The sequence below is a fragment of the Brassica oleracea genome, chromosome C6, assembly GCF_000695525.1.
Source record: "Brassica oleracea var. oleracea cultivar TO1000 chromosome C6, BOL, whole genome shotgun sequence".
NCBI lineage: Eukaryota > Viridiplantae > Streptophyta > Magnoliopsida > Brassicales > Brassicaceae > Brassica > Brassica oleracea.
In genome coordinates, this window is record NC_027753.1 from 23,008,129 (window position 1) to 23,031,048 (window position 22,920).

At 35.5% G+C, this 22,920-nt stretch overlaps 3 protein-coding genes across 3 annotated transcripts; all 3 read left to right on the forward strand.

Annotated features, from left to right (window-relative positions):
• The first annotated feature begins 1,335 nt into the window (after window positions 1–1,335).
• LOC106296374 (COP9 signalosome complex subunit 1) lies at window positions 1,336–4,716 on the forward strand. Its single transcript, XM_013732499.1, has 6 exons — window positions 1,336–1,828; window positions 3,093–3,413; window positions 3,492–3,608; window positions 3,698–3,783; window positions 4,010–4,244; window positions 4,327–4,716. Exons 1-6 carry the CDS (start codon window positions 1,436–1,438, stop codon window positions 4,501–4,503), a joined length of 1,329 nt encoding a protein of 442 aa, XP_013587953.1. The 5' UTR covers window positions 1,336–1,435; the 3' UTR covers window positions 4,504–4,716.
• Window positions 4,717–6,834: 2,118 nt separating this feature from the next.
• On the forward strand, window positions 6,835–10,710 carry LOC106300653 (homeobox-leucine zipper protein HDG1). Its single transcript, XM_013736847.1, has 9 exons — window positions 6,835–7,135; window positions 7,207–7,409; window positions 7,484–7,601; window positions 7,678–8,337; window positions 8,418–8,519; window positions 8,610–8,810; window positions 9,118–9,295; window positions 9,381–9,748; window positions 10,111–10,710. The coding sequence occupies exons 1-9, from the start codon at window positions 6,992–6,994 to the stop codon at window positions 10,483–10,485; spliced, it is 2,349 nt and encodes a 782-aa protein (XP_013592301.1). The 5' UTR covers window positions 6,835–6,991; the 3' UTR covers window positions 10,486–10,710.
• Window positions 10,711–15,098: 4,388 nt separating this feature from the next.
• On the forward strand, window positions 15,099–17,998 carry LOC106296878 (shaggy-related protein kinase beta). Its single transcript, XM_013733119.1, has 12 exons — window positions 15,099–15,586; window positions 15,660–15,893; window positions 16,047–16,106; window positions 16,199–16,471; window positions 16,542–16,616; window positions 16,716–16,772; window positions 16,851–16,991; window positions 17,081–17,131; window positions 17,217–17,312; window positions 17,378–17,461; window positions 17,546–17,648; window positions 17,725–17,998. The coding sequence occupies exons 1-12, from the start codon at window positions 15,524–15,526 to the stop codon at window positions 17,784–17,786; spliced, it is 1,299 nt and encodes a 432-aa protein (XP_013588573.1). The 5' UTR covers window positions 15,099–15,523; the 3' UTR covers window positions 17,787–17,998.
• Window positions 17,999–22,920: the final 4,922 nt, after the last annotated feature.

The window sequence follows — 22,920 nt, forward strand, 5'->3', positions numbered from 1 at the left end:
TAAAAATCATTTTATTTTCTTTAAACATGTATAGCTAATTTATAATCTTTTATGCCATACTAAGTCATGATATAATATTTCTTCATATTTTACATTAATAACCATTGTTTTTATATATCGTCTACAATTCTCTAATTACGTCTATTTGTTCAATTTTGTATATGATATCGAATATTCATCATAAATAGATGGTTTAAGATGCCAAAAAATTATTTACTTGGTGAATATAATACATCATTTAGTTAAATAAATAACCAAAAATCGAAAATTCATATCCGCGCGGGCGCGCGGATCAGGGTCTAGTAATAAGGTTAATTTTAACACTAGCCATTAGTGGAAACAAATTGGACACTATATATATTTATAAAAAAAAAAATCCGAAGTATAAATGTTTGGACAGATTTATAAAACACAAATCCAGTGAAAATAGGAAGATATTAAATAGGGATAAGATGAAAATTACTCTATTTATAGTTTGAAATTGGAAAATACACTTCCTGGTAGAATATTTGAAAACCACACTTTCTTAAATGAGAAGAGATATTTTCTGCACCTAATTAAAATTACATATTTTCAATAAATAAAATATAATTTCGAAAAACTATTATTATTATTAATAATGTTAAAGGCAAACATAAGACAAAATTATGTTAAATAAATCTTATAAAATATTTTAAAATTATCTATAATTTCTTTTATGAATCATATACTCCATTTGTTCCTAAAAGTAGGATGTTTTATAGAATTTTGATGTTCCAGTATATAAGATATTTTCATTTTTCTAGGTAATTTTTACTTTATTAAAAACTGTGTACTCAATCATATTTTAATAGTCTATTTTGTAATTGGTTGAATACCGTTAATTTATAGTTTTAATGAGATAAAAAGTAGTTTTCTTAATATATTGTGTTTCTATGCAAACATCTCAATATCTTCTTAATATCTAGGAAGAGGGGGAGTATAAACAAATATTTCCCCCAAAATTCACATTCTCATTCCCCATACAAAGCAATCCACGTTTCCTGCCTTTACATTCCGTTGTACTCCATTTCTTTTGTTTTTTCAAATGTTATTTGGGAGAAATTAGAAGAAGAAAATCTTAGGTAAGTTTGAAAAACACTTGCGTAAACGATGATACAAATAATCTGGATTCACTGCAGATACATTATACTGAAACACAAGTCTCTGTCCCATGAGTTTTAGATGACTATCAAATTTCCGCTATTAAGGACCCAACTAAGTGTGTTAAAAGAAAAGAAAATTCAAAACCCAACTATTATATTGAGATGGGCCTAAACCGGACCGACGTATATTTCTCTACTTAATACAAAATTAATAATCAGTCCCTCCGATCAGAAGAGAGAAGAAACTCAAAGGAAGCTCAAATAACTTCTGAGCAGAGCAAAAAAGAAAAACCCTAAATCTCGACGAATCGATGGAGCGCGACGAAGAATCAAGCGGACTGATGATGGAGATGTGCACTAACGGAGGAGGCGAAGAAACATCTAATCGGAGACCTATTATAAGCGGCGAACCTCTCGACATCGAAGCTTACGCGTCGCTGTACAAAGGACGAACGAAGATCATGCGATTACTCTTCATCGCAAGCCATTGCGGCGGAAACCAGACGATGCAGCTCGAAGCGTTGAGGATGGCTTACGACGAGATCAAGAAGGGAGAGAACACGCAGTTGTTCAGAGACGTGGTTAACAGGATCAACGGGAGGCTTGGGGATAAGTACAAGATGGATTCGGCTTGGTGTGAAAGTGTAGATCGTCGTGCTGAGCAGAAGAAAGGAAGGCTTGAGAACGAGCTCAGTTCGTATCGGGTAAATCGCTTGTTGTGACTCTCTACTGCTGATTTTGATGATTCTGTTTATATTAGATTCTTAGAGAATGAAGTATGCGGTGTGTTTTTTGTGCTGCTTAGTGTAGGCGTAGTTCGCTTGCTTACAGAACTATAGATATATATTATATTTGATTATGCAAAACGCTTAAGGAAAGCATATGAGAAATTGAGAATGAGTTCATGGTTACCTGTATAACGATGTCTCTCTACTGCTGATTGTTTATGATACTGTTTCTCAGTGTAGTGTTGTTTATGTGCTGCTTAGTGTGTTTGCGTAGCTCTTTTTTCTGGAGATTCATTTGCTTGCAGAACTATGAATCCATCTTCTATTTGGTTATACAAACGTTTAAGGACCGCATCAGAATAGCTCATCTGTTAATTATGACTCTATACTGCTGATTTTTAATGTTGTTTCTCAATTAACTACTTAGAGAATGAGGTCTGTAGTGTTGTTTATGTGCTGTTTAGTGTGTTTGCATGGCTCGTTTTTTGTGATTCGTTTACTTGAATAACTATAGATTCATCTTTTATTTGATTATACAAACGTTCAAGGAAAGCATCAGAATGGGTTCATGGTTATCTGTATAACGATGACTCTCTACTGCTGATTGCTTATGATGCTGTTTCTCAGTTCATTACTTAGGTAATGAAGTATGTGGTGTTGTTTATGTGCTGCTTAGTGTGTTTGCATCGCTCTTTTCTGGTGAATCATTACTTAGACAATGAAGTATGTAGTGTTGTTTCTGTGTAGCTTAGTGTGTGCGTGGCTCTTTTTTTCTGGTGATTCGTTTACTTGCAGAACTATAGATTCATCTTCTATTTGATAATACAAACGTTTAAGGAAAGCATCAGAATGGGTTCATGTTTCTCTACCGCTGATTGTTTATGATATTGTTTCACTTCATTACTTATATAATTGAGTATGTGTGTTGTTTATGTGCTGCTTAGTGTGTTTCTATAGTTCTTTTCTGATAATTTGTTTGCTTGGTTATGTAATTACATAAGCAGCGATTCTTCTGTTTTGATTATACCGACAAATATGATCAAGGAAAGCATCAGAATTTGTTCATTGTTGTCTATTAACGATGATTCTCTACTACTGGCTTTTATGATGTTGTTTCTCAAATTATTACTCAAGAGATTGAAGTAGCGTTGTTTACGTGCTGCTTAGTGCTTTATCTAAACGCTTGTTTGACTCTGTAATTGTGTAAATAGTGATTTCATCTACTGTCTTGATTATGCAGACTAATCTGATCAAGGAAAGCATCAGAATGGGTCATAATGATTTTGGTGACTTCTACTATGCTTGTGGTTTGCTCAGTGATGCTTTCAAGAACTATGTTCGAACACGAGACTACTGCACCACGGCTAAGCACATTATTCACATGTGTATGAACGCCATTCTTGTGAGCATCGAGATGGGACAGTTCACTCATGTGTCAAGCTACGTGAACAAGGCAGAGCAGAACCCTGAAACCCTTGACCCTATTGTAGCTGCTAAACTCCGATGTGCTTCTGGATTGGCTCACTTGGAGCTGAAGAAGTATAAGCTCGCTGCTCGTAAGGTCTGTCGAATTGTCGTTTTCTAAAGCTCAAGATCTTATTGATGTCTAATCGTTGGACTTGGATTTTGTCTTGTGCAGTTTTTGGATGTTAGTCCAGAACTTGGGAATTCATATAACGAGGTCATTGCTCCTCAAGACGTTGCAACCTATGGAGGACTTTGTGCACTGGCTAGCTTTGATCGATCAGAATTGAAGGCATTTATCCCTTTAAGATTTTTCTCATTAGTTGTCAGTTTTTGGTTTCATTTTCCCTTGATCCATAACTCCCTAATCTTATGTGACAGGCAAAAGTGATTGACAACATCAACTTCCGGGATTTCTTGGAGCTAGTACCCGAAGTGAGGGAGCTTATTAACGATTTCTATTCAAGGTAACATGTTTCATGCAAAACTCTTGTCTAACATGTTTCTTACAAACTCTTGTCCATTTTATCAGTATTTATTCTAACCATTGGCTCTGACCAACTCACTGAACCGTGGGTTATGTTGAATTCTATATCGTCTTGCTTATGAAGACTTCTCCAAATTCTTATCTATCACAACGACATGAACCTTTTTCTCCTATCAAATCTCATGTTTAACTTCTCTTGTTGGCAGCCGCTATGCTTCTTGTCTGGAGTATCTCGGAAGTCTCAGAGCGAATCTGCTGCTGGACATCCATCTTCATGATCACGTCGACACACTCTATGATCAGATAAGGAAGAAGGCGTTGATCCAGTACACACTGCCATTTGTTTCTGTTGATTTGAGTAGGATGGCTGATGCGTTCAAGACGAGTGTCTCTGGTCTAGAGAAGGAACTGGAAGCCTTGATAACAGACAACCAGATACAGGTTCGTTCTGTTTCAATATAGAAACTTTGTCTTATTACTGTCATTTCGAAACCATTAAACCCTTTTTTTCCATTCCCGACAGGCACGGATTGATTCTCACAACAAAATCCTCTATGCAAGGCACGCTGATCAGAGGAATGCAACTTTCCAAAAGGTGCTTCAGATGGGTAACGAGTTCGATAGAGATGTCAGGTCAATGATGTTGAGAGCCAACCTTCTTAAACATGAGTATCATGCCAGAGCTGGAAGAAACCATTGAGATGGACTTCATCTGTTTGGCTAACCCGAGAGGCACTGGTGACTGGTCTATTCCAAGGTTATAAAGATGTTTATGAAAGATTGCTTTGGTTTTAGTTATTTGTTAGATATATGTCTAGACAATCATCTCTGCTCTATTTGTTACTGCCTTTGTTTTCTTGACTTTTAATTTCTAAGCTTCTTTGAAGTATCAATCATTGGACTTTGAATCAAATCCTAAGTGTGAATCTGACAATGCATGGAACTCACATTGAAAGTGAATATGGTCAAACTTCTAAGTACACACTTGGTTCCATGGGCCAGTATCAATTATGAGAACATTTTTTCTACGCATGTGGGGACTCATATCTCATCTCCCCAACTAATATCAGTTTCACTTTGTCAACAGCTTAAACTTTGTAAATTATACGATGGTTAGGGCCAGATGTCACTCTACAAGTCAGGGCTCTTTCTGATTTACATAGATAATCATAGAAACGGCATGGTCTTTTTTAAATAAATAAGTACAATCTCGAAAACTGCAAAACCAAGATTTGGATGTCGGCATGACGCATCATGTGGACTAGTAAGTGTGAAATTTTGAATTTCTAGTTTCAAAGAACTTTTGATATTTAATTTTGATAGCTACCTTTCATTATTAATAGTTGAATTTATATAAGTTTCATCATCAACTGAGATAACTCTTTCTAAGTCATCGCTTGAGGGTACAAGTTGTGTTCTGTAATCTGTAAGGTGTTATAATTTTTATCGTACCAATTCTCGTCTTGTATAATATCATTAATCATATGTATTTCTTCTCTATGCATTTCTCTAAGTTGTTTTCTATGTGTACACGTTTAGTGGTTTATCTTTATCTATTTTTGTCCAATGCAGAAAAATATTCAAGGGAGTTTTTCAAGATTCGAACAAAAATAGAAACTGGACACATTACTTTATGTAAACAACCTATTGGTTTTCTATGGTCGATTGGTATTTTGAGTAAGTAAAGGTATTATTCTAAGGTGAAACGGTCCATTATTAATCGAACTATATATAAAATGATTTTGCCTTTTTTTATAATGGGTCTTAGGTAGCATCGCAATAACTCCATGTATTTACTTAAAACTCACAAGCCATAGAGTTATGAATCCACCAAATTTGGAAAATGTGCCATTAAATCTACCCACCCCTGTACTCCACCAAATTCGAGAACATGTTTTTTGGTGTTCTATATTTTAGAATATACTCCTATAGTTTATTAATCTCATTTGATTCTAGACCATAGACCACAAAATCATAAACGCGTGACCGGTTTTTCAGCTACCACCCGCAAACATAGCTTTTGTGGTTGGTGGCGGTTGTTGGTGTTTTGCAACAATCACTCAAATCATTTTACACTGCTTCAAACCGTTCTAAACCTCTTAAATTCAAAAGCTGGTTCCAGCTATAGTTGGCGGTTGCGGAAGGGTGATTTTTAAAAATAATAGAAATACAAAAATAAAAATAAAAATAATTCTTTTTAATTGAAATAATAGAAATACTAAAATATGTCTATTATGTTTTAATTTTTATTATAAATTTTCAAAATAAAAAATATTTTCTATAATTTTAAAAAATTAAAAATATGATTTTTATATTTATTATAATATTAAGATGTTTAATATTTTTATAATTATATAAAATAGAAATATTGTTAATTTATTATTTAACCGCTATTGTATTTAGTGGTTAACCAGTCATAAGTATCACGCAAACGCACCAATTTCTAACCGCAATACCAGTCGTACAAATTTCTTAAAACTGCTTAAACCCGCAACCACCTGCATCCGCAAACTCTCGCAACCGCAACCGCTGCGATTACACCAGTTAGACCCTTAGTTTGATACCGCGCTGAGATTAATATTTTTAAAAATCTTTTCATATAATGTTTTCAAAAGTAAAATGACAAATGATACGTCGCACTAGGAATTATGAAACATTTGCTCATATTGACGTTATATAACCTCTTGTTCACTATGAAGAAAACCCATCACAGATTTGCAGTGCAACAAAATCCATCGTGAAGAAACGTGTCGGAAGATAATGAATTCGACAAATAAACAGCTCGAGAAACGAAGCAAATCTGTAGTTTTTTTTTTTTGGGGGCAACTGCAAAAGAGTAAGCCTGGATTGAAGTGGACTTTTATAGCAAAAGGTTTATAATGTCAAAGAGTCAAACCCAACTTTTCAAAATGGGTTAAATATATAACTTGTAAGGCTTTCCATGACTCCACATCTACTCATTTCCCCTTTTACCCTTTTCCTATCTTCCTTTTATTGTCGTTTCTGTTGTCCTTTTTCATTTCTCATTTATTATCTTCTCTCTCTCTATCTTTCTTTTTCGTGGACATGCACCAAAGCGACAAAAGCTTTTTAACAGTTAGGGCTCTCTTCTCATCTTCTTCATCCATGGCGGATTCCTGCTGATTCTTAAAGTTCCCATCTTTCATTACAACCCTAATCGAATTCTCATGAATTTTAACGGTTATCTCGGCGACGGTTCTTCCGGAGATAGAATCTCCGATGTTCCGTACAGTGACCACGTCTCTTTCCCCGCCGCAGCCACCATGCCTCACTCTCGTCCCTTCTCCTCCAACGGTCTCTCTCTTGGACTCGTAAGCTCACAAACCCTGTTCCTTGTTGTTGTTCTACTTAGCTTTAGTTACATTCTCTGTGTGTTTGGTAGCAAACGAATGGAGTAAACGGAGAGACGTTCGAGACGAATGTAACTCGTAATAAGAGTAGAGGAGGAGAAGATGCAGAAAGCAGATCTGAGAGCGATAACGCTGAAGCAGCCTCCGGCGACGATCTCGAAACCGGAGATAAACCTCCGAGGAAGAAGAAACGTTACCACCGCCACACTGCTAAACAAATACAAGACCTCGAATCGTAATTATACTCTTTATTCTTCAACCCCTCACAAAAAAAAATCTCTTCTTGATGACTTCAATCTTCGCTTTCAGGGTGTTCAAGGAGTGTGCACATCCCGACGAGAAACAGCGTCTTGATCTCAGCCGTAGACTTAACTTAGATCCACGTCAAGTCAAGTTCTGGTTCCAGAACCGCCGTACTCAGATGAAGGTTTCTGTCTTCTTCTTCTTCTTTGTTGTCTGAAAAGTTTGTTTCTTTTTAGCTGATTTTGTTTTTTTTTCTTTAGACTCAAATCGAACGACATGAGAATGCTTTGTTGAGGCAAGAGAACGACAAGCTTCGAGCTGAGAACATGTCCGTACGCGAAGCCATGAGGAACCCTATGTGCAGTAACTGCGGCGGACCAGCCGTTCCCGGCGAGGTCTCCATGGAAGAGCAACACCTTCGTATCGAAAACTCGCGTCTCAAAGACGAGTTAGACCGGGTCTGCGCCTTAACCGGTAAATTCTTTGGCCGGTCTCCCTCCGGTTCACATCATGTACCGGACTCATCACTCCTCCTCGGTGTTGGAGTTGGATCCGGTGGTGGTTTCTCTCTCTCATCTCCCTCGTTGCCTCAAGCTTCTCCGAGATTTGAGATTTCGAATGATACCGGTTTAGCTACGGTTAACCGTCAACCACCGGTTAGTGATTTTGATCAGAGGTCGAGGTATCTGGACTTGGCTCTTGGGGCAATGGAGGAGCTTGTGAAGATGGCTCGGAGACACGAGCCGCTTTGGGTTCGGAGCTCGGAGACTGGGTTTGAAATGCTTAACAAGGAAGAGTACGACACAAGTTTCAGTCGTGTTGTTGGACCGAAGCAAGATGGGTTTGTGTCTGAAGCTTCTAAAGAAACTGGAAACGTTATCATCAATAGCTTAGCACTCGTTGAAACCTTGATGGACTCGGTTAGTTAACTAAACACTTAGTTGTTACCATATGCGTTATGTATAACAAAATGTTAACATTATTGATTGTGTTTTGATAGGAACGATGGGCGGAGATGTTTCCATCTATGATCTCAAGAACATCAACCACAGAGATTATCTCTAGTGGCATGGGAGGGACACGAAACGGTGCACTTCATCTGGTACTTATACAACAAAACTCAAGTCATCTAATGATAAAATGGGGCTTTCTATTAGTTTTTTCTAAACATTTGTTTTTGGTTAAACTTTAGATGCACGCAGAGCTTCAACTGTTGTCTCCGCTCGTGCCTGTGCGACAAGTCTCGTTCTTGAGGTTCTGTAAGCAGCACGCGGAAGGTGTTTGGGCAGTGGTAGATGTCTCAATTGATTCCATAAGAGAAGGATCTTCTTCAAGCTGTAGAAGGTTACCATCGGGTTGCCTCGTACAAGACATGGCCAATGGATACTCTAAGGTAACACAACTGATTATAACTATTCTTCATGTTCTGATTTACCCTAATCTTGTAATAGTGTCAGACTTCTCTATGTACCACATGCAAGGCTTTTTGGCTTGTCCAAGAAACTGTATTATAGTCATGTAGTATATAATAAAGGTTTCTTAAGCATAGGGTTTATAAACATTACTTAACTAATATATCATGCAGGTACAATACTTTATTGATCAGAAGCATCTAAAATATCTTCGAGTTCTGTGCCCTTGGATCGTGCATCAAACCCAACACTTATTTTATAAACAAACACTAACATAGTTTATCACAGGTAACGTGGATCGAGCACACAGAGTACGACGAGAACCGCATCCACCGCTTATACCGCCCGTTACTCAGCTGCGGTCTAGCGTTTGGTGCACAGCGTTGGATGGCTGCGTTACAACGCCAATGTGAATGCCTCACTATTCTCATGTCCTCCACTGTTTCTCCTTCACGTAGCCCAACACGTAAGCACTCTAAAACGCTGTTCATTAGAAAACTAACATAACTTTATTTGTTAATATGTTTCAACGTTTGTTATAATATGCACAGCCATTAGCTGTAATGGGAGGAAGAGCATGTTGAAGCTAGCAAGGAGGATGACTGATAATTTCTGCGGGGGCGTTTGTGCATCGTCGCTGCAGAAATGGAGCAAACTCAACGTCGGTAACGTCGACGAAGACGTTAGGATTATGACTAGGAAAAGTGTGAACGATCCTGGTGAACCGCCTGGAATCGTTTTAAACGCTGCGACTTCCGTTTGGATGCCCGTTTCTCCAAAGCGGCTGTTTGATTTCTTAGGGAATGAACGGCTGAGATCTGAGTGGGATATCTTATCCAACGGTGGGCCCATGCAAGAGATGGCCCATATCGCTAAAGGCCATGACCATTCAAACTCTATCTCCTTGCTCCGCGCCACCGTAAGCTTATCTATACTCTATGCATTAATTCGGTTTGGTTTGGGTTCAGTTAGCTATACCGGGTTTTTGTAGGCATTTAATGTTTATCCTATAGTAGCTGTAATGTGAATGGACTTTGTGTTACGTGACCCCATAGGATGATTCAGTCATATGAATCTTGTCGCTGTGTGATTAGAAAGTGACAAATCTTAACATTTGGAAGTATGGGGAAGTTGAAAGTCAAATTTATTAAAAGACACTTTTGACCTTTTCTCTGACGGTGACACTATCGACATCACATTATCTTTTTTTTTTATTGTTTTTTTGCTTTATATTCTAATCACAATTTACCCCTGTATTTATTAATATTATTTTGTTTGCAGGCAATAAATGCGAATCAGAGTAGTATGCTGATACTACAGGAGACGAGCATAGACGCTGCAGGAGCCGTTGTGGTGTACGCGCCTGTTGATATTCCGGCAATGCAAACTGTGATGAACGGTGGAGATTCTGCTTACGTGGCGCTACTTCCCTCAGGATTCGCTATTCTCCCTAACGCTCCGCAACGATTAGAGGAACGTAACGGTAACGGTGGGTGCATGGCGGAAGGAGGGTCGTTGCTAACGGTAGCGTTTCAGATACTGGTGAATAGTTTGCCTACGGCTAAGCTGACGGTGGAATCAGTAGAGACTGTTAATAATCTGATATCGTGTACCATTCAGAAGATTAAAGCTGCTCTTCATTGTGATAGCAACTGAGGTGAAATGGGACGGTGTGTGTCAGTGTGTGTGGATTGAGTCAAGAACGAACCTCATCTTTGTCAGGACTTCCTGGTGTTACGGTTCGGGTATTTACTCAATATTTAATTTGAAAAAAAAACAATCAACAAAGAACAAAAAGTTTCAGGGGGTGTTATTGGATGGGGAAATTTAATAGAGTTTGATGGACTCTAAATCTGAAATGAAATCCGGGTTATTGGATCGAGAATTTATCATATAGAATTAGAATCACTTGTTATTCAATATCCACCGGATTTTATTAGAATCTTATTTGAGTGGAATATGATCTACTTTTTGTAGGAGAAATAAGCGTTAACAAAATCCAACACTTCTGGCTTGGATTTTGAATTTCATTAAAAAAAAAAATTTCACCATTCTCCTCCAACAGCAGGAGATCCTCATCGAAAATCTTTTTGGGTTAGGTTTTAATCCCAGATAAAAGAAGACGTAGACAAATTCGATGAAGTCTATTCTCCGTTAATCCCCAAACCCATGTACCTCAGTTCACCTCTTCTAACCCTAAACTCAAGCTTTAAGCCCTTGTCGAGGTCAAAACCCATATAATTGGGACGTGCAAAATCTCTTGTTCCTCAAGCTTAGAGCTGTTTCGGTCATATTAGGGATATGCAGATCCAAATTAGCGTTTTAATAAGTGTGAAGATAAGAGACGACATCATGAGTTCAAGGTGATTAAAACCAGTTTTTTTTTTTTTTTCGTAAAAGTTCATCACATCTTAATTACCTAACAATTTAAAAATACCGACTAATTTTAGAAACAAAAAGTTCCATAACAGTTATTAAAATACCCACTAAATCCCCTTGCATTATAGTGGAATCATCAAATTCCACTGAAGTACGATCAAACTCTAATTCTATTATGTAATTCTAATTCTCTATTCAATAACACCTCCTTAGTTTTGGATGCTTTGACTTTGGATTATTGCTGATGAAAATGTAATTTCGTTTTTTATTCAATCAAATAGCGCTTGATGAAACAGTAAGTTATTGTTAGGAATTTCTTATTATTTCATTTAGAACACTCTCAAACTTCTAAAACTAGTTGCGAATATTATCTGAAATTGTTTTCTTGGTAAAGTATGTTCTGTATTGTGAAAGGAAAGTTGGACCATCTATTCGAGAGACCTTTTATTTAATGTTGAAGCTCATGAGTGCATGAATATACAGTTGCACTCACACTCATATATCATCCATGCAATGCACACAAAAGTACCTCAAGAAATGGACCAACTAGTAAGTTTATATACTTTTTACCTGTTTTTTTTACTAATGGTTTTTACCTGGTTAAGAGATCTGTTTATCTCTTTTAACATGTTTACCACAAAATATCTGTTTATATCAATGTTTTGAAAACCAGATCAGACATCAACTCGACATTGTGTCTGGTTCATCGGTTGGACCAGTCCAACCGCTTCAACCGGATTTTAAATTTTGACTTAATTTTAGATTAGGTAACTATATATATATGTATAACTATAACATTATCTTTATAAAATTTTATATCATTGTTAGAATCTAAAAAAATATGAAAATAAAATGAAAACTTTTACAATAATATAAAATATAATGAATAATAATTTATTTAGATATATATTTAAAAAATAATATGATTTTATTTATGAAATCTTTTCAAAATTTGTAGTTATTTTATTTTTTTTTACTTGAATTTGAAAAAAAAAACAGATTTTAATGTCGAACCGGGTCACCGGTTTTAACGAGTTTCACCGGTTTTTTTAACTAAATTTGCTCGTTTAATTCAAATCCGGCTTTTATTACAAACTGAAACCGGTTAGAAAGCCAAGTCACGGTCCGACTGGTCTGTTCTGGTTTTCAAAACACTGGTTTATATCAACACTTTTTGGGCAACCAACGGTGGTAGCCCTTATTCTGAAACTTGTTCGGCGTTGTACGTACATTTGGATATGGCTTAATGGAGTTTATGAAATTGTCGGAGATTATCGAGAAGTTATTATGTGTTTTTATTACATATATATCTAATGGTAAAACAATACTGAGGATTTACAGTGGTCCAGCAGTTTAGGTTATTGTGTTATACTACAAGAAAAAAATCGTTTTGATAGTACTAGAGTATAGCGTTTTTTGCATTTCTGCTATGGTTGACATACCCCCTAAATTTAAATAGCGTTTGTATATTTAGAAACGTTATGATAGAGTGGTATATTCGGAAACGCTATCATGATAGCGTATGTTTAATAGCAGATATAATGAAATGCTATATTAAGCTTTTTGAATCTTCAAACCCTAAATAAGTTTTTAATCCCTAAACTATAAACACAACGTAAAACTCTAATATTCTCATACTATAACTTCAGATCTTAAATATAAACTCAAAATTTACTCTTTTTAATCTTAATATATAACTTTCAAAACACAAGCCTTATATCTCTAATCAAACTTTAACAACATAAACCCTAAACCACGTACTTTAACATATATCGTAGTATACAAACATTAAACCTCAAACTTTAAATAAAATATAATTTCTATAATATATATCTCAAACTATGTATAATATTTCAAATTTACTTTATACAATTCAAAAATAAAAATAAAACCATTAAATAAAAAACAACACAAAAAGATGATTATAGATAAATGAAAAGATAATTTTTATTAGTTTTATTTTGGGCCTTTGATTAGTTTTGATCTAAAGGTTCAAAATCACTCTTTTGTGATCTTCCTCCTTCATTCTTATTGGTCCATTCTTCAAAATTTGGATTAATATTTCTGACCATTGATTATTTGTAATCCAATGGCTAAGAATTCATCTTTTCATTTTCCTTCTTCTAGACTCTATCGATCTCTTCCTCTGTGTCATTCTCCTCATCTCCCTCACTGTCTCAAACACACCTCCCTCACTGTTTCAAACACACACACACGATTCATGTAACACACATCTCTTTTCTCTGTAACACTCTCCTCACACACACACGAATCTGAAGGTGGAGTCGAACCAGCGACCGCTGATCTGAAGATGCATGACCACCACCATCTCTCCCTTTCGCCGCCGTCTCTCTCACCACCACTGGTCACCTCTCTCTCTATTTCTCTTTTAAATCTGGTTTTCTGTTCTCGTTAAAAGTGAGAAAGAAATGGCGATTGTTAGCAGATGTGGTGGTCATTGGGTTTGCGGCTAGGAGGCGATGGAGAAGCTGGTGGTCGTGAGCAGATGTGGTGGTCATGGGGCTTGCGGCGAGGAGGCGACAGAGAAGCTGGTGGTCGGAGCAGAGTGGTGGTCACGGGGCTTGCAGCGGGAAGGCGACAGAGAAGTTGGTGGCCGTGAGAAAAAGTTGTGGTCATGGGGCTTGCGGCGAGGAATGGAGAAGTTCGTGAGGAGGCTGGCTCAAGAATATTAGGTTTTGATTAGGCTTAATTAAAATTAGGTTAGATTAGATTTAATTTTTAAAACATTTGGTTTAGTGTTAAGTGTAAACTGATTCTTATCTTCTATCAAAATGTATTTATAATGTTTAATAAAAAATAATTTATTATGTTTTTTAATTATTAAACGTACAAATAAATAATTTTAAAATAAATAATTCTAAAATAAATAATTCTAAAATAAATAAATTTAATGTAAATAATAATGATAAAGACACGCTATTAAAAAATATTTAATTGCATACAGAAAAACGCTATGATATATAACAATAAGATAACAATGCAAAAAACCGCTATCTAATGTGTTTGACCTACTACGACGGACGATTATACATCCTTCATAAACTGCTATCGTATCGTTAGATAGCGTTTTCTGTCCGCTGAGAAAAACTTTTTTTCTTGTAATGTTAAGATGTCGCGGGTTCAAACATGATTACAAGTTCTTTTTGCTATTTTCACCTTTTTCTTTTAATGAAAGCAAAATTACTAAAATACCCTTATCTTTTTCCTCTCATGTGTCGAACCAGAAACCATACTTTCTACATTTTAACTTCGTTTTCAACGATAATAGAATTTCAACAATAATAAGCTTAAAATTACAAAAATGTTTTTTTTTTTAAATCCGAGTTTTCGGGTGAATTAGGGCAAATCACCACGACTCTTCACTGAACAACGTTTAAGTGTCTATTTAACAGGTTTGGCAGCCGGATTTTTGAACATGGCCTAGTGGTAATCTTTTGGAGTTCAGTGTGTATCCACATTGGTTTTGGATTCAATTCTTTTTAAGAACTAAATTATTGTTGCTTGTCTAATCTGCGTTTGGGGTTGGCCTAAGTAATTAACATGGTGGACGTAACGGACTATCGGTCCACTCTTTAGACATTAGTCAAGATTCCAAATTCAAGTCACACAGTCTAGTATCCCCGAAGCGGAGCAGATAAAGTAAATTAAGAAAAGGTTGGGCTACTCCTTCGCTAACATAGTATGGGCTAAAATTGACTCAAGGTGGGCCAGGAATCAAAAGCCTCTTTAATCAAGATTCCATAATATCTTCAGAAAATATTGGAAAAAATTTAAGGGTATGGTTTATTTTTGGACTAGCCCTAGATGTCAATAAATAATAGTATTTTTCTACTGCTTCTTTTTTTCTGGCTGAAATTACAAACGGCCGAAAGAAAAGGAGCCATTCCGCGCGCATCGACCACCACCGTTAGATTTACTAAAAGAGCTAACAACAAACGGCCATGATCGCCATATACGACCAAGGGTGTGAGAATGATTGGTTCTCCATTGTTAGATCAAGGCCGATCTTAAACGAGCAATCTTGCCACCTATTTTCTCGTTAGCTATATCCGCTCCTCCGTAGATATGAATTTTCTATAAATATGTTTATATATAATCACAGTAATGAATAAAAATCCATACTTTGTTTTTCTTTGGAAGAGGAGGTAGAGAAGAAGGAGAGAGAAGTTGGCACCGTCGTCGTCTCTCTCTCTTTCTTTCTCTTCTCCGTGAATCATCATCATCATCATCTTCGTGTTTTCTCGTTAAGCCCATTTTGTCATTTTTTCTCTGGGGAAAAACTCGGCTCAAAACGATGAATGTGATGCGTAGATTGACGAGTATCGCTTCTGGACGCGGTTTCGTCTCTTCTGATAACGTAAAGATGTTTCCTCCTTTACGTACTTTCTGCATGTTGGGGTTTTTTTTAACAAAAAGCTTTCCTTATTTAGGTAGGAGAGACCGAGACGCCGAGATCGAAGCCTAACCATATTTGTGAAGAGATAGAAGAGACTACACGAGAAGACTCTGTTTCTAAAACAGAGGATTCTGATTCATTACCAAAAGAGATGGGAATCGGTGATGACGACAAGGATAAGGACGGTGGGATCATCAAGGGGAATGGGACAGAGTCTGGTCGGATCATTACCACCACAAAGAAGGGTCTGAACGATCAAAGAGACAAGGTGGTTTCAGTTATGATTGTTATGTGTTCTTATTCAGATTGTTATGAAAATTTGATTGTTATGTGTTCTTTAATTTTTATTTTTAGGTCAAAATGTTTAAATTTTCTTTTATAATCTTAACTAACTGATCTTTTTATGCGTTCTTTTATTAAGACAATCTCGTACAGAGCTGAACATGTGATTGGCACTGGCTCATTCGGTGTTGTCTTTCAGGTAATAACTAAACCAAAGCAAAATTATCTCAAGGCTAAGATTACTTGTTGTTTGAAAATGTGTTCATGTTTTTTTTTTTTAAATGATGATAGGCTAAGTGCTTAGAGACAGAAGAAAAAGTAGCTATCAAGAAAGTGTTGCAAGACAAGAGATACAAGAACAGAGAGCTTCAGATCATGCGGATGCTTGATCATCCTAATGTTGTTGACCTCAAGTATTCTTTCTTCTCCACCACTGAGAAAGATGAGCTTTATCTTAACCTTGTTCTTGAGTATGTACCTGAGACTATATACCGTTCTTCAAGATCTTACACCAAGATGAATCAACACATGCCCTTGATCTATATTCAGCTCTATACATATCAGGTATATTAAAGAACTTGGGATCTTGAAGTTTTTTTTGTGAATCTTGTTCTCACGTTTGTTGATAAACCAGATTTGCCGCGCAATGAACTATCTACATAGAGTTGTTGGAGTGTGTCACCGTGACATTAAACCTCAGAATCTATTGGTAAGCATAGGCCTGAGCATTCAGATGCTGGTTCGGGTTCCGTTGTTCTTGAGGTTAGTAATAATACATTTTCTGATCTAATGGTGATGCATTTGGCAGGTCAATAATGTTACACATGAGGTGAAGGTATGCGATTTTGGGAGCGCCAAGATGCTGGTAGGTTCTATTGATTTTCACTGCATGTTATAGAAAACATGAGTAGTGACTGAGTAAGTGATGTCTTCTTGGTTTCAGATTCCGGGAGAACCCAATATATCTTACATATGCTCAAGGTATTACAGAGCTCCTGAACTCATATTTGGGGTAACTGAGTACACAACCGCCATCGATATGTGGTCTGTTGGCTGTGTCATGGCTGAACTTTTTCTTGGACATGTAAGACATGTTTTGTTCTGATGGGTTCTTCTAACTTCTAATCTGAGACAGTTTCTCTGACAATTGTATCTTGCTTTTAATGTCTACAGCCTCTGTTCCCTGGAGAGACTAGTGTTGATCAATTGGTTGAGATCATTAAGGTAAAGAAACATATTGTGGTTTTTGTTTCCCTTTCCTGTTAGAGATTCTCAGAGTTTGTGTTCTGCAATTTTCTGTGTGAATCAGATTTTGGGAACACCAGCAAGAGAAGAGATCAGAAACATGAATCCTCGTTACAATGATTTTAAGTTCCCTCAGATCAAAGCTCAGCCATGGCACAAGGTTTATTACATATATAAGTAATTTCAGATAACGGTAATGTTTTGCTTACAACTTTCTATTTTCAGATTTTCCGGAGACAGGTATCTCCAGAAGCAATGGATCTTGCCTCTAGACTCCTCCAGTACTCACCAAACCTGAGATGCTCAGCGGTAAGATAGACCAATCCCAGTGGATCTCTGTCCTTTTTAGAGCATGGCGGCTTTTAACTCCTTTTACTTAAACTATGGTTTCAGCTTGAAGCATGTGCACACCCCTTCTTCGATGATCTGAGAGACCCGAGAGCATCCTTGCCTAATGGAAGAGCACTTCCTCCACTGTTTGATTTCACAGCTCAAGGTATTGACAACAACACTATGCTTATCTTTCTCTTCTTCAACTTTCCTCTGATAAAATGCAATTACTTCCTTTGTAGAACTGGCTGGTGCATCTGTTGAATTGCGTCATCGCTTAATCCCTGAACATGCAAGGAAATAACTTACTTTGTCTAACGAGACCGCTTCTTCTCTACACAGATGTTGATATCTAAATTCCTTTTTTTTGGCATTGTTCTGGTTATGAACCCTCATTGACCTCTGCAACCACCTTGCACTAGCAGTTCCAAAAGTGTATGATTTGTTAAGTTTGTAACTTTGTAGACTCCATTGTTGCAGACAGAAAATGCAGAATTTTCCGAGTTTGTCTCTTCTTATATGCAAAATGTTTACCAATAGTCTCCACAAGAACAGTTTCCATCTCTAAAGTGATGAAAGCAGTTAGAATCTCTTAAGATGATATGCCTGAGATATACTCTAGATATACACTTCATTGCATTGTGGCAAAATCCCCACAGACACGGAGGTTCTTGATGATCCGAATCGGAGCTCCAGATGGTACAGCAAGTTGACCAAACGCTACAGCTAGTTTCACACTATGGTAAGCTAAACCAAAAGCTCCTTGCCTTCCTTATCCAAGTCATTGAGTGCAAAACTCATATCCGTAAATAACCAGCTTCTTTGATCAAAAGCATCGTTTCATCAACCTTGGAAATGGAATATATCTCAACCATTCTTGGATGTCTTCTATCTTCAGAGATCGCATCTTTCTCAATCATCCCTTCAAAAGTGAATCCATGATTCCTCTTTTAGCATACATATCCACAAAAGCGTTATTCACCAGCTTGTAAGTTCCATATCCAGTTTTCACTATCAGACAATGCACAAAAGAAGCTATCTTCGCTTATGTTCTAGACGAAGCGAAACAGTTTAAAATGGATGGGATTGTGAAATCATCTTCATGTCTCGCCTATGCATTCTTCCGAACAAGGACAGAGCTTCTTCTTTAAGACCTTCTCTAACACACTCAACAACCATCGAGTTCCAAGAAATCCACATCATCAACTTCCTAATCTTGTAACAAGGCTCTTGCAGTTGCAAAGTCTCTGAACAAAGATACTGATCTTGAAACCACTCTTAACTATGCAGCCATGCACCTGAACTCCAATCCAGCGAGCAGAAACCGCAGCACAAGCAGTTAAAACGCTAGGAAAGATAAACTGATTCGGTTGGTTTCCTTCTCTTCTCACATCCCTAAAACACTCAATCGCCTTGTAAGCAAGTCCGTTTCTAGAATAGCCAGTAACCATATAACGTTATTCCTCTCATTTAGCATGGTCCCAAAGAGGTATTCAGCTTCAGAGATGTGTTTGCATTGTGCATACATAGCGAGAAGGCCATTAACCACACCAACATCCAAATCAAAACCGGTTTTTACTGTAAACCCATGAATCTGTTCACCTCTCAGAAGCAAACCAAGCGAAGTACACATCCTAAGAACACTACCCAAAGTGTACCCATCAGGGCTTTTTCCATCAAACTGCATTTCCCAAAAAAAAAACGGAAAGCCTCTTCTTCACTTCCATACTTACAATACCCTGAGATTAAAGCACTCCAGGGGATTGAATTCTTCATTGGATTTCTAAGAAGAATCTGTTTCGCATCAGCAAGTCTCCTTGAACTAAAGTAACCAACGATCATAGTGTTCCAAGTAAACTTATCTCTGTCAGGCATTCTATCGAACAATTGGCGGGCTTCCTTGATCCGACCAAATTTAGACAAATCTCCCAACATCAGATTCTAATAAAGCTTCGTTCGAGCAGCGTAGCTGTGAATGTAATTACAAAACTGTTTCAAAGCAAGACATAAGTTTCTGGAATTTAATATATGCATCGCTCTCTACTGAGCCAATAACGCATAAGATGTTAGGAGTGAACCTAATTACCAATTTGATAACTTAGAACACAAGTTGCTTTGATGCCAACTAAGGTCCCTCTTCAAAACTAAGAGAATTTGTGAAAGAACAAACTAAATAAACCAAACAAGTTTACTACAATTTTCTCTTCTTCTTTCATTTAACTCCAACTCACTATTTAAATACAAAGCTAGAAGAAATAAACTAACTACTACTACGTAAGAAGTGGGTGCAACACATATCCTCAAATCATGGAAACATAACTCCACTAAATAAAAGACAATATAATAATAACTAAAATATTTGAACAATGAAGATGGTCTTCATGGAGATGGCCACATCTTTTCTTCTTCGTATTGTATCTCATCATAAGATAATTTTTATTGGTATTATATATTTTTTTACAAATTAATTGCTGTTAGATATTTATATGAATTTTGTGTTATACTTTAGTCTTTTACATTATCATCATCTATAATATTGAAAAATTATTCCAGCTTTGATTATGATCGACATATCTGACTTGTATGGCATATAACCTGAAATTTACAGTTTATAGTTCATGCCTTTTTTATGCATCTACCGGTTAATTCCGACAATTTTAGAAAGAATGCCCTTAATGATATATTAGATTATTACATTACTTGATTGGAGTTTGAATATTTTTTTAATTGTTGGACTTAGATCAAAATTAGTTAAATAGCTACAACTTTATTTCAAAGATTATGATGTCCACTAGCTGAAATCAGAATTCACGTTCTAAGAAAAGAGCTAAGAAAATTGCAATTTATTTTTTTCAACATTTTTTAATTTAATTTATTTGATAATAGTTTATTAATAACAAATGAAAATTAAGTTTTACAAATAAAAGTGCAGAGGCACACTGTGCCTGCTAAGCACTTGCCATATCCATTATACTCGACTGTACACTGATCATCACATTGTTTAGCTTGGCAAATTTCTGTTCCACTAATATATTCACGACAAGATTCTTGTCCTTGCGACTCCATCACCATCCCTAAAAATAAATATTGAAAACATGTATTAGCATCATCTTTATTTTCTATATGTTAAAAAGGTTATGAAGAAATGAAACACTATGAAATCAAAGATAAAACATAGAAATAATAAATATCTTTAATATAGTTAAGTGTAAAACAAACCTAAAACAAGAACAACCATGAAAATAGCAAAAATTGTGGTTTTAACCATTTTTGATGATGCAACAAAAAGTGAAAACTTTAAAATAAAGAACAGTGATGAGGTTGTATTGCATCCGTGAATATCTTATATATAACAAATTAGATGTGTAGATATATTTCAAAAGTACCACAAATTGAAAAAATAGAAAGAAATTGAGAGTCAACTTATAATAAATAAGATGACTCATGCAAACAAATTATGGAAAACAAATAGGAAAAATATTTTGAAATTAATTAAAACTTATAGATCTCGTTTACATTAAAAAAAAATCATTGTCATTTAATGTTTTCACACTACACTAGCCACGTGGCAGCCTACATCGATTTCAATTTGAATATATTCTGACGTGTCGGTTTCACAATCATTTAATAATTAATGCATTTACACACTATTTTTTCTTAATAAGTTAATTTTTAATTTCTGCATTTTTAATTTTTGTATTATTGAACTTAAATTGTCTTTGTACAACTACTGAATAATATCATTTTGAAAGAAAAAATTACAAAATCATTAAGATTCACATTAACTAAAATGCTGGAACAAGAATGTTTTTAGAAATTGAAAGTTTCTTATGTTGCCGAACTTAGGTATGGTTGAAGTTTCTGTACATGAAGACAATAAATAATTGTGATTAGTTATGAGCTAAGAAAATTGATGTAAAAAACACCACACACAAAATCAGATCTTTAGTTTAGCCAAATATTGTTTTTCTTTACGGAGTTTTCATATCATACCAAGAATTAGAAACATAATCAGACTGTTAGAAAAAATCAGAAATTAGAAAAGCTTTAAAAGAAAAAAAGTTCATGAAATCGATTTGAAAAACAAAATTCAGGTACCGATTGAAGAGATCACATTAATTTCACGCAACTCTAACACATTTCACTCGATTGTATCGTGTTTTTATTATATTCATCAATAATTTTTTATAAGAAAATACACGTTATTGATTATAGACTATGTCAGTTTTGCAATATGCCCAACAATATTGACACGACGCCCCACCATTTTTATTGGTTTTCTTAAAGTATGGTCCAATAATTATGTATGTTAAAAAACCCTGAATATTTGTTTTACATTTATTTTATTTTAATTTATATTATTAAAAGAAATTAAATCTGGGCAAAATATCTGATCCGAAGAACCAAACCGAAGTAGATTTGAAAGTAATACTAAAATACAAAATAAAACTGATTAAGTAGTTAGATGGATCTAAAAGTTTAATATCCAGATAACCATATCAGAATCTGATCCAAACTAAAAAAAATTGGATACCAAAAATATCTAACTCACAATTATATACTTAAATATGTTAATTATTTTAAATTTTATATCTATTAGGTATTCAAAATTATGAAAATATCTAAAAATTATCAACATAGCCACAAGTAAATATCTAAAAATAACAAAAAAATGTTCAAAATACTGAAATTATTTATTTGTTCTCCATCCAAATATTTGAATTGAACTAATTTTTATGTAAGTTTAAATATTTAGTCTTACATTATTCAAATTTTTATGTTTTATATTATTTCATTTGTGGATTTTGTGGATTTAGGATTTTTGTTTAAAAAAATACATAATTAAAATGGATACCCGAACTCGAATCCAAACCGAACCCGCAATGATTTGAACCAAATCAAACCAAAATTTGTAAATATCCGAATATGATTTAAATTTCTAACTCTAAAAATCCAAAATCCGAACGGATATATGAATGTATTTCCCTAGAAAAAGCTATACAATAAATCCTTTAATTAATACAACATACAATAAATAAACTAATAAACTATTTCACTCTATGCACATCGCGAGTTACTACCTAATTTTTATATTAAGGCAAGTTAATATGTATTCATTATCAGTTGAATTTAATTTAATTTCCAAGTTTAGTAGAATCTATATTATAATAGATGAGTTTTTGCTCACTCCTCAAAGCGCCACGTCAGCATTTTGTGGGCCCCACTTTTAAAAATTGTGAAAAAATGTCAAGTCTATGGCTCGAACCCGGGGTATTGAGATATAAACACCAACATTTATACCACTAAGCTAAATGATACTTTGTACATTGATGGTCGAACCTAATATATATTTACGAAGGTCAGAAGCTCTTACTTCTACGGCTTCCTCTGAGGGTCGGGCCACAAGTGCGTTATGGGTTTCATTTTCAAATGAGATT

Excerpts from the sequence above, each read along its gene's own strand:
- LOC106300653 (XM_013736847.1), top strand. The coding sequence starts at position 6,992 with ATGAATTTTAACGGTTATCTCGGCGACGGTTCTTCCGGAGATAGAATC. Across the intron at positions 7,602-7,677 it reads ACCGCCGTACTCAGATGAAG|ACTCAAATCGAACGACATGA; the intron begins GTTTCTGTCTTC and ends TTTTTTCTTTAG. Across the intron at positions 8,520-8,609 it reads GAAACGGTGCACTTCATCTG|ATGCACGCAGAGCTTCAACT; the intron begins GTACTTATACAA and ends GTTAAACTTTAG.
- LOC106296374 (XM_013732499.1), top strand. The coding sequence starts at position 1,436 with ATGGAGCGCGACGAAGAATCAAGCGGACTGATGATGGAGATGTGCACT. Across the intron at positions 1,829-3,092 it reads ACGAGCTCAGTTCGTATCGG|ACTAATCTGATCAAGGAAAG; the intron begins GTAAATCGCTTG and ends TTGATTATGCAG. Across the intron at positions 3,609-3,697 it reads TTGATCGATCAGAATTGAAG|GCAAAAGTGATTGACAACAT; the intron begins GCATTTATCCCT and ends CTTATGTGACAG.
- LOC106296878 (XM_013733119.1), top strand. The coding sequence starts at position 15,524 with ATGAATGTGATGCGTAGATTGACGAGTATCGCTTCTGGACGCGGTTTC. Across the intron at positions 16,107-16,198 it reads CATTCGGTGTTGTCTTTCAG|GCTAAGTGCTTAGAGACAGA; the intron begins GTAATAACTAAA and ends AAATGATGATAG. Across the intron at positions 17,132-17,216 it reads AATTGGTTGAGATCATTAAG|ATTTTGGGAACACCAGCAAG; the intron begins GTAAAGAAACAT and ends TGTGTGAATCAG.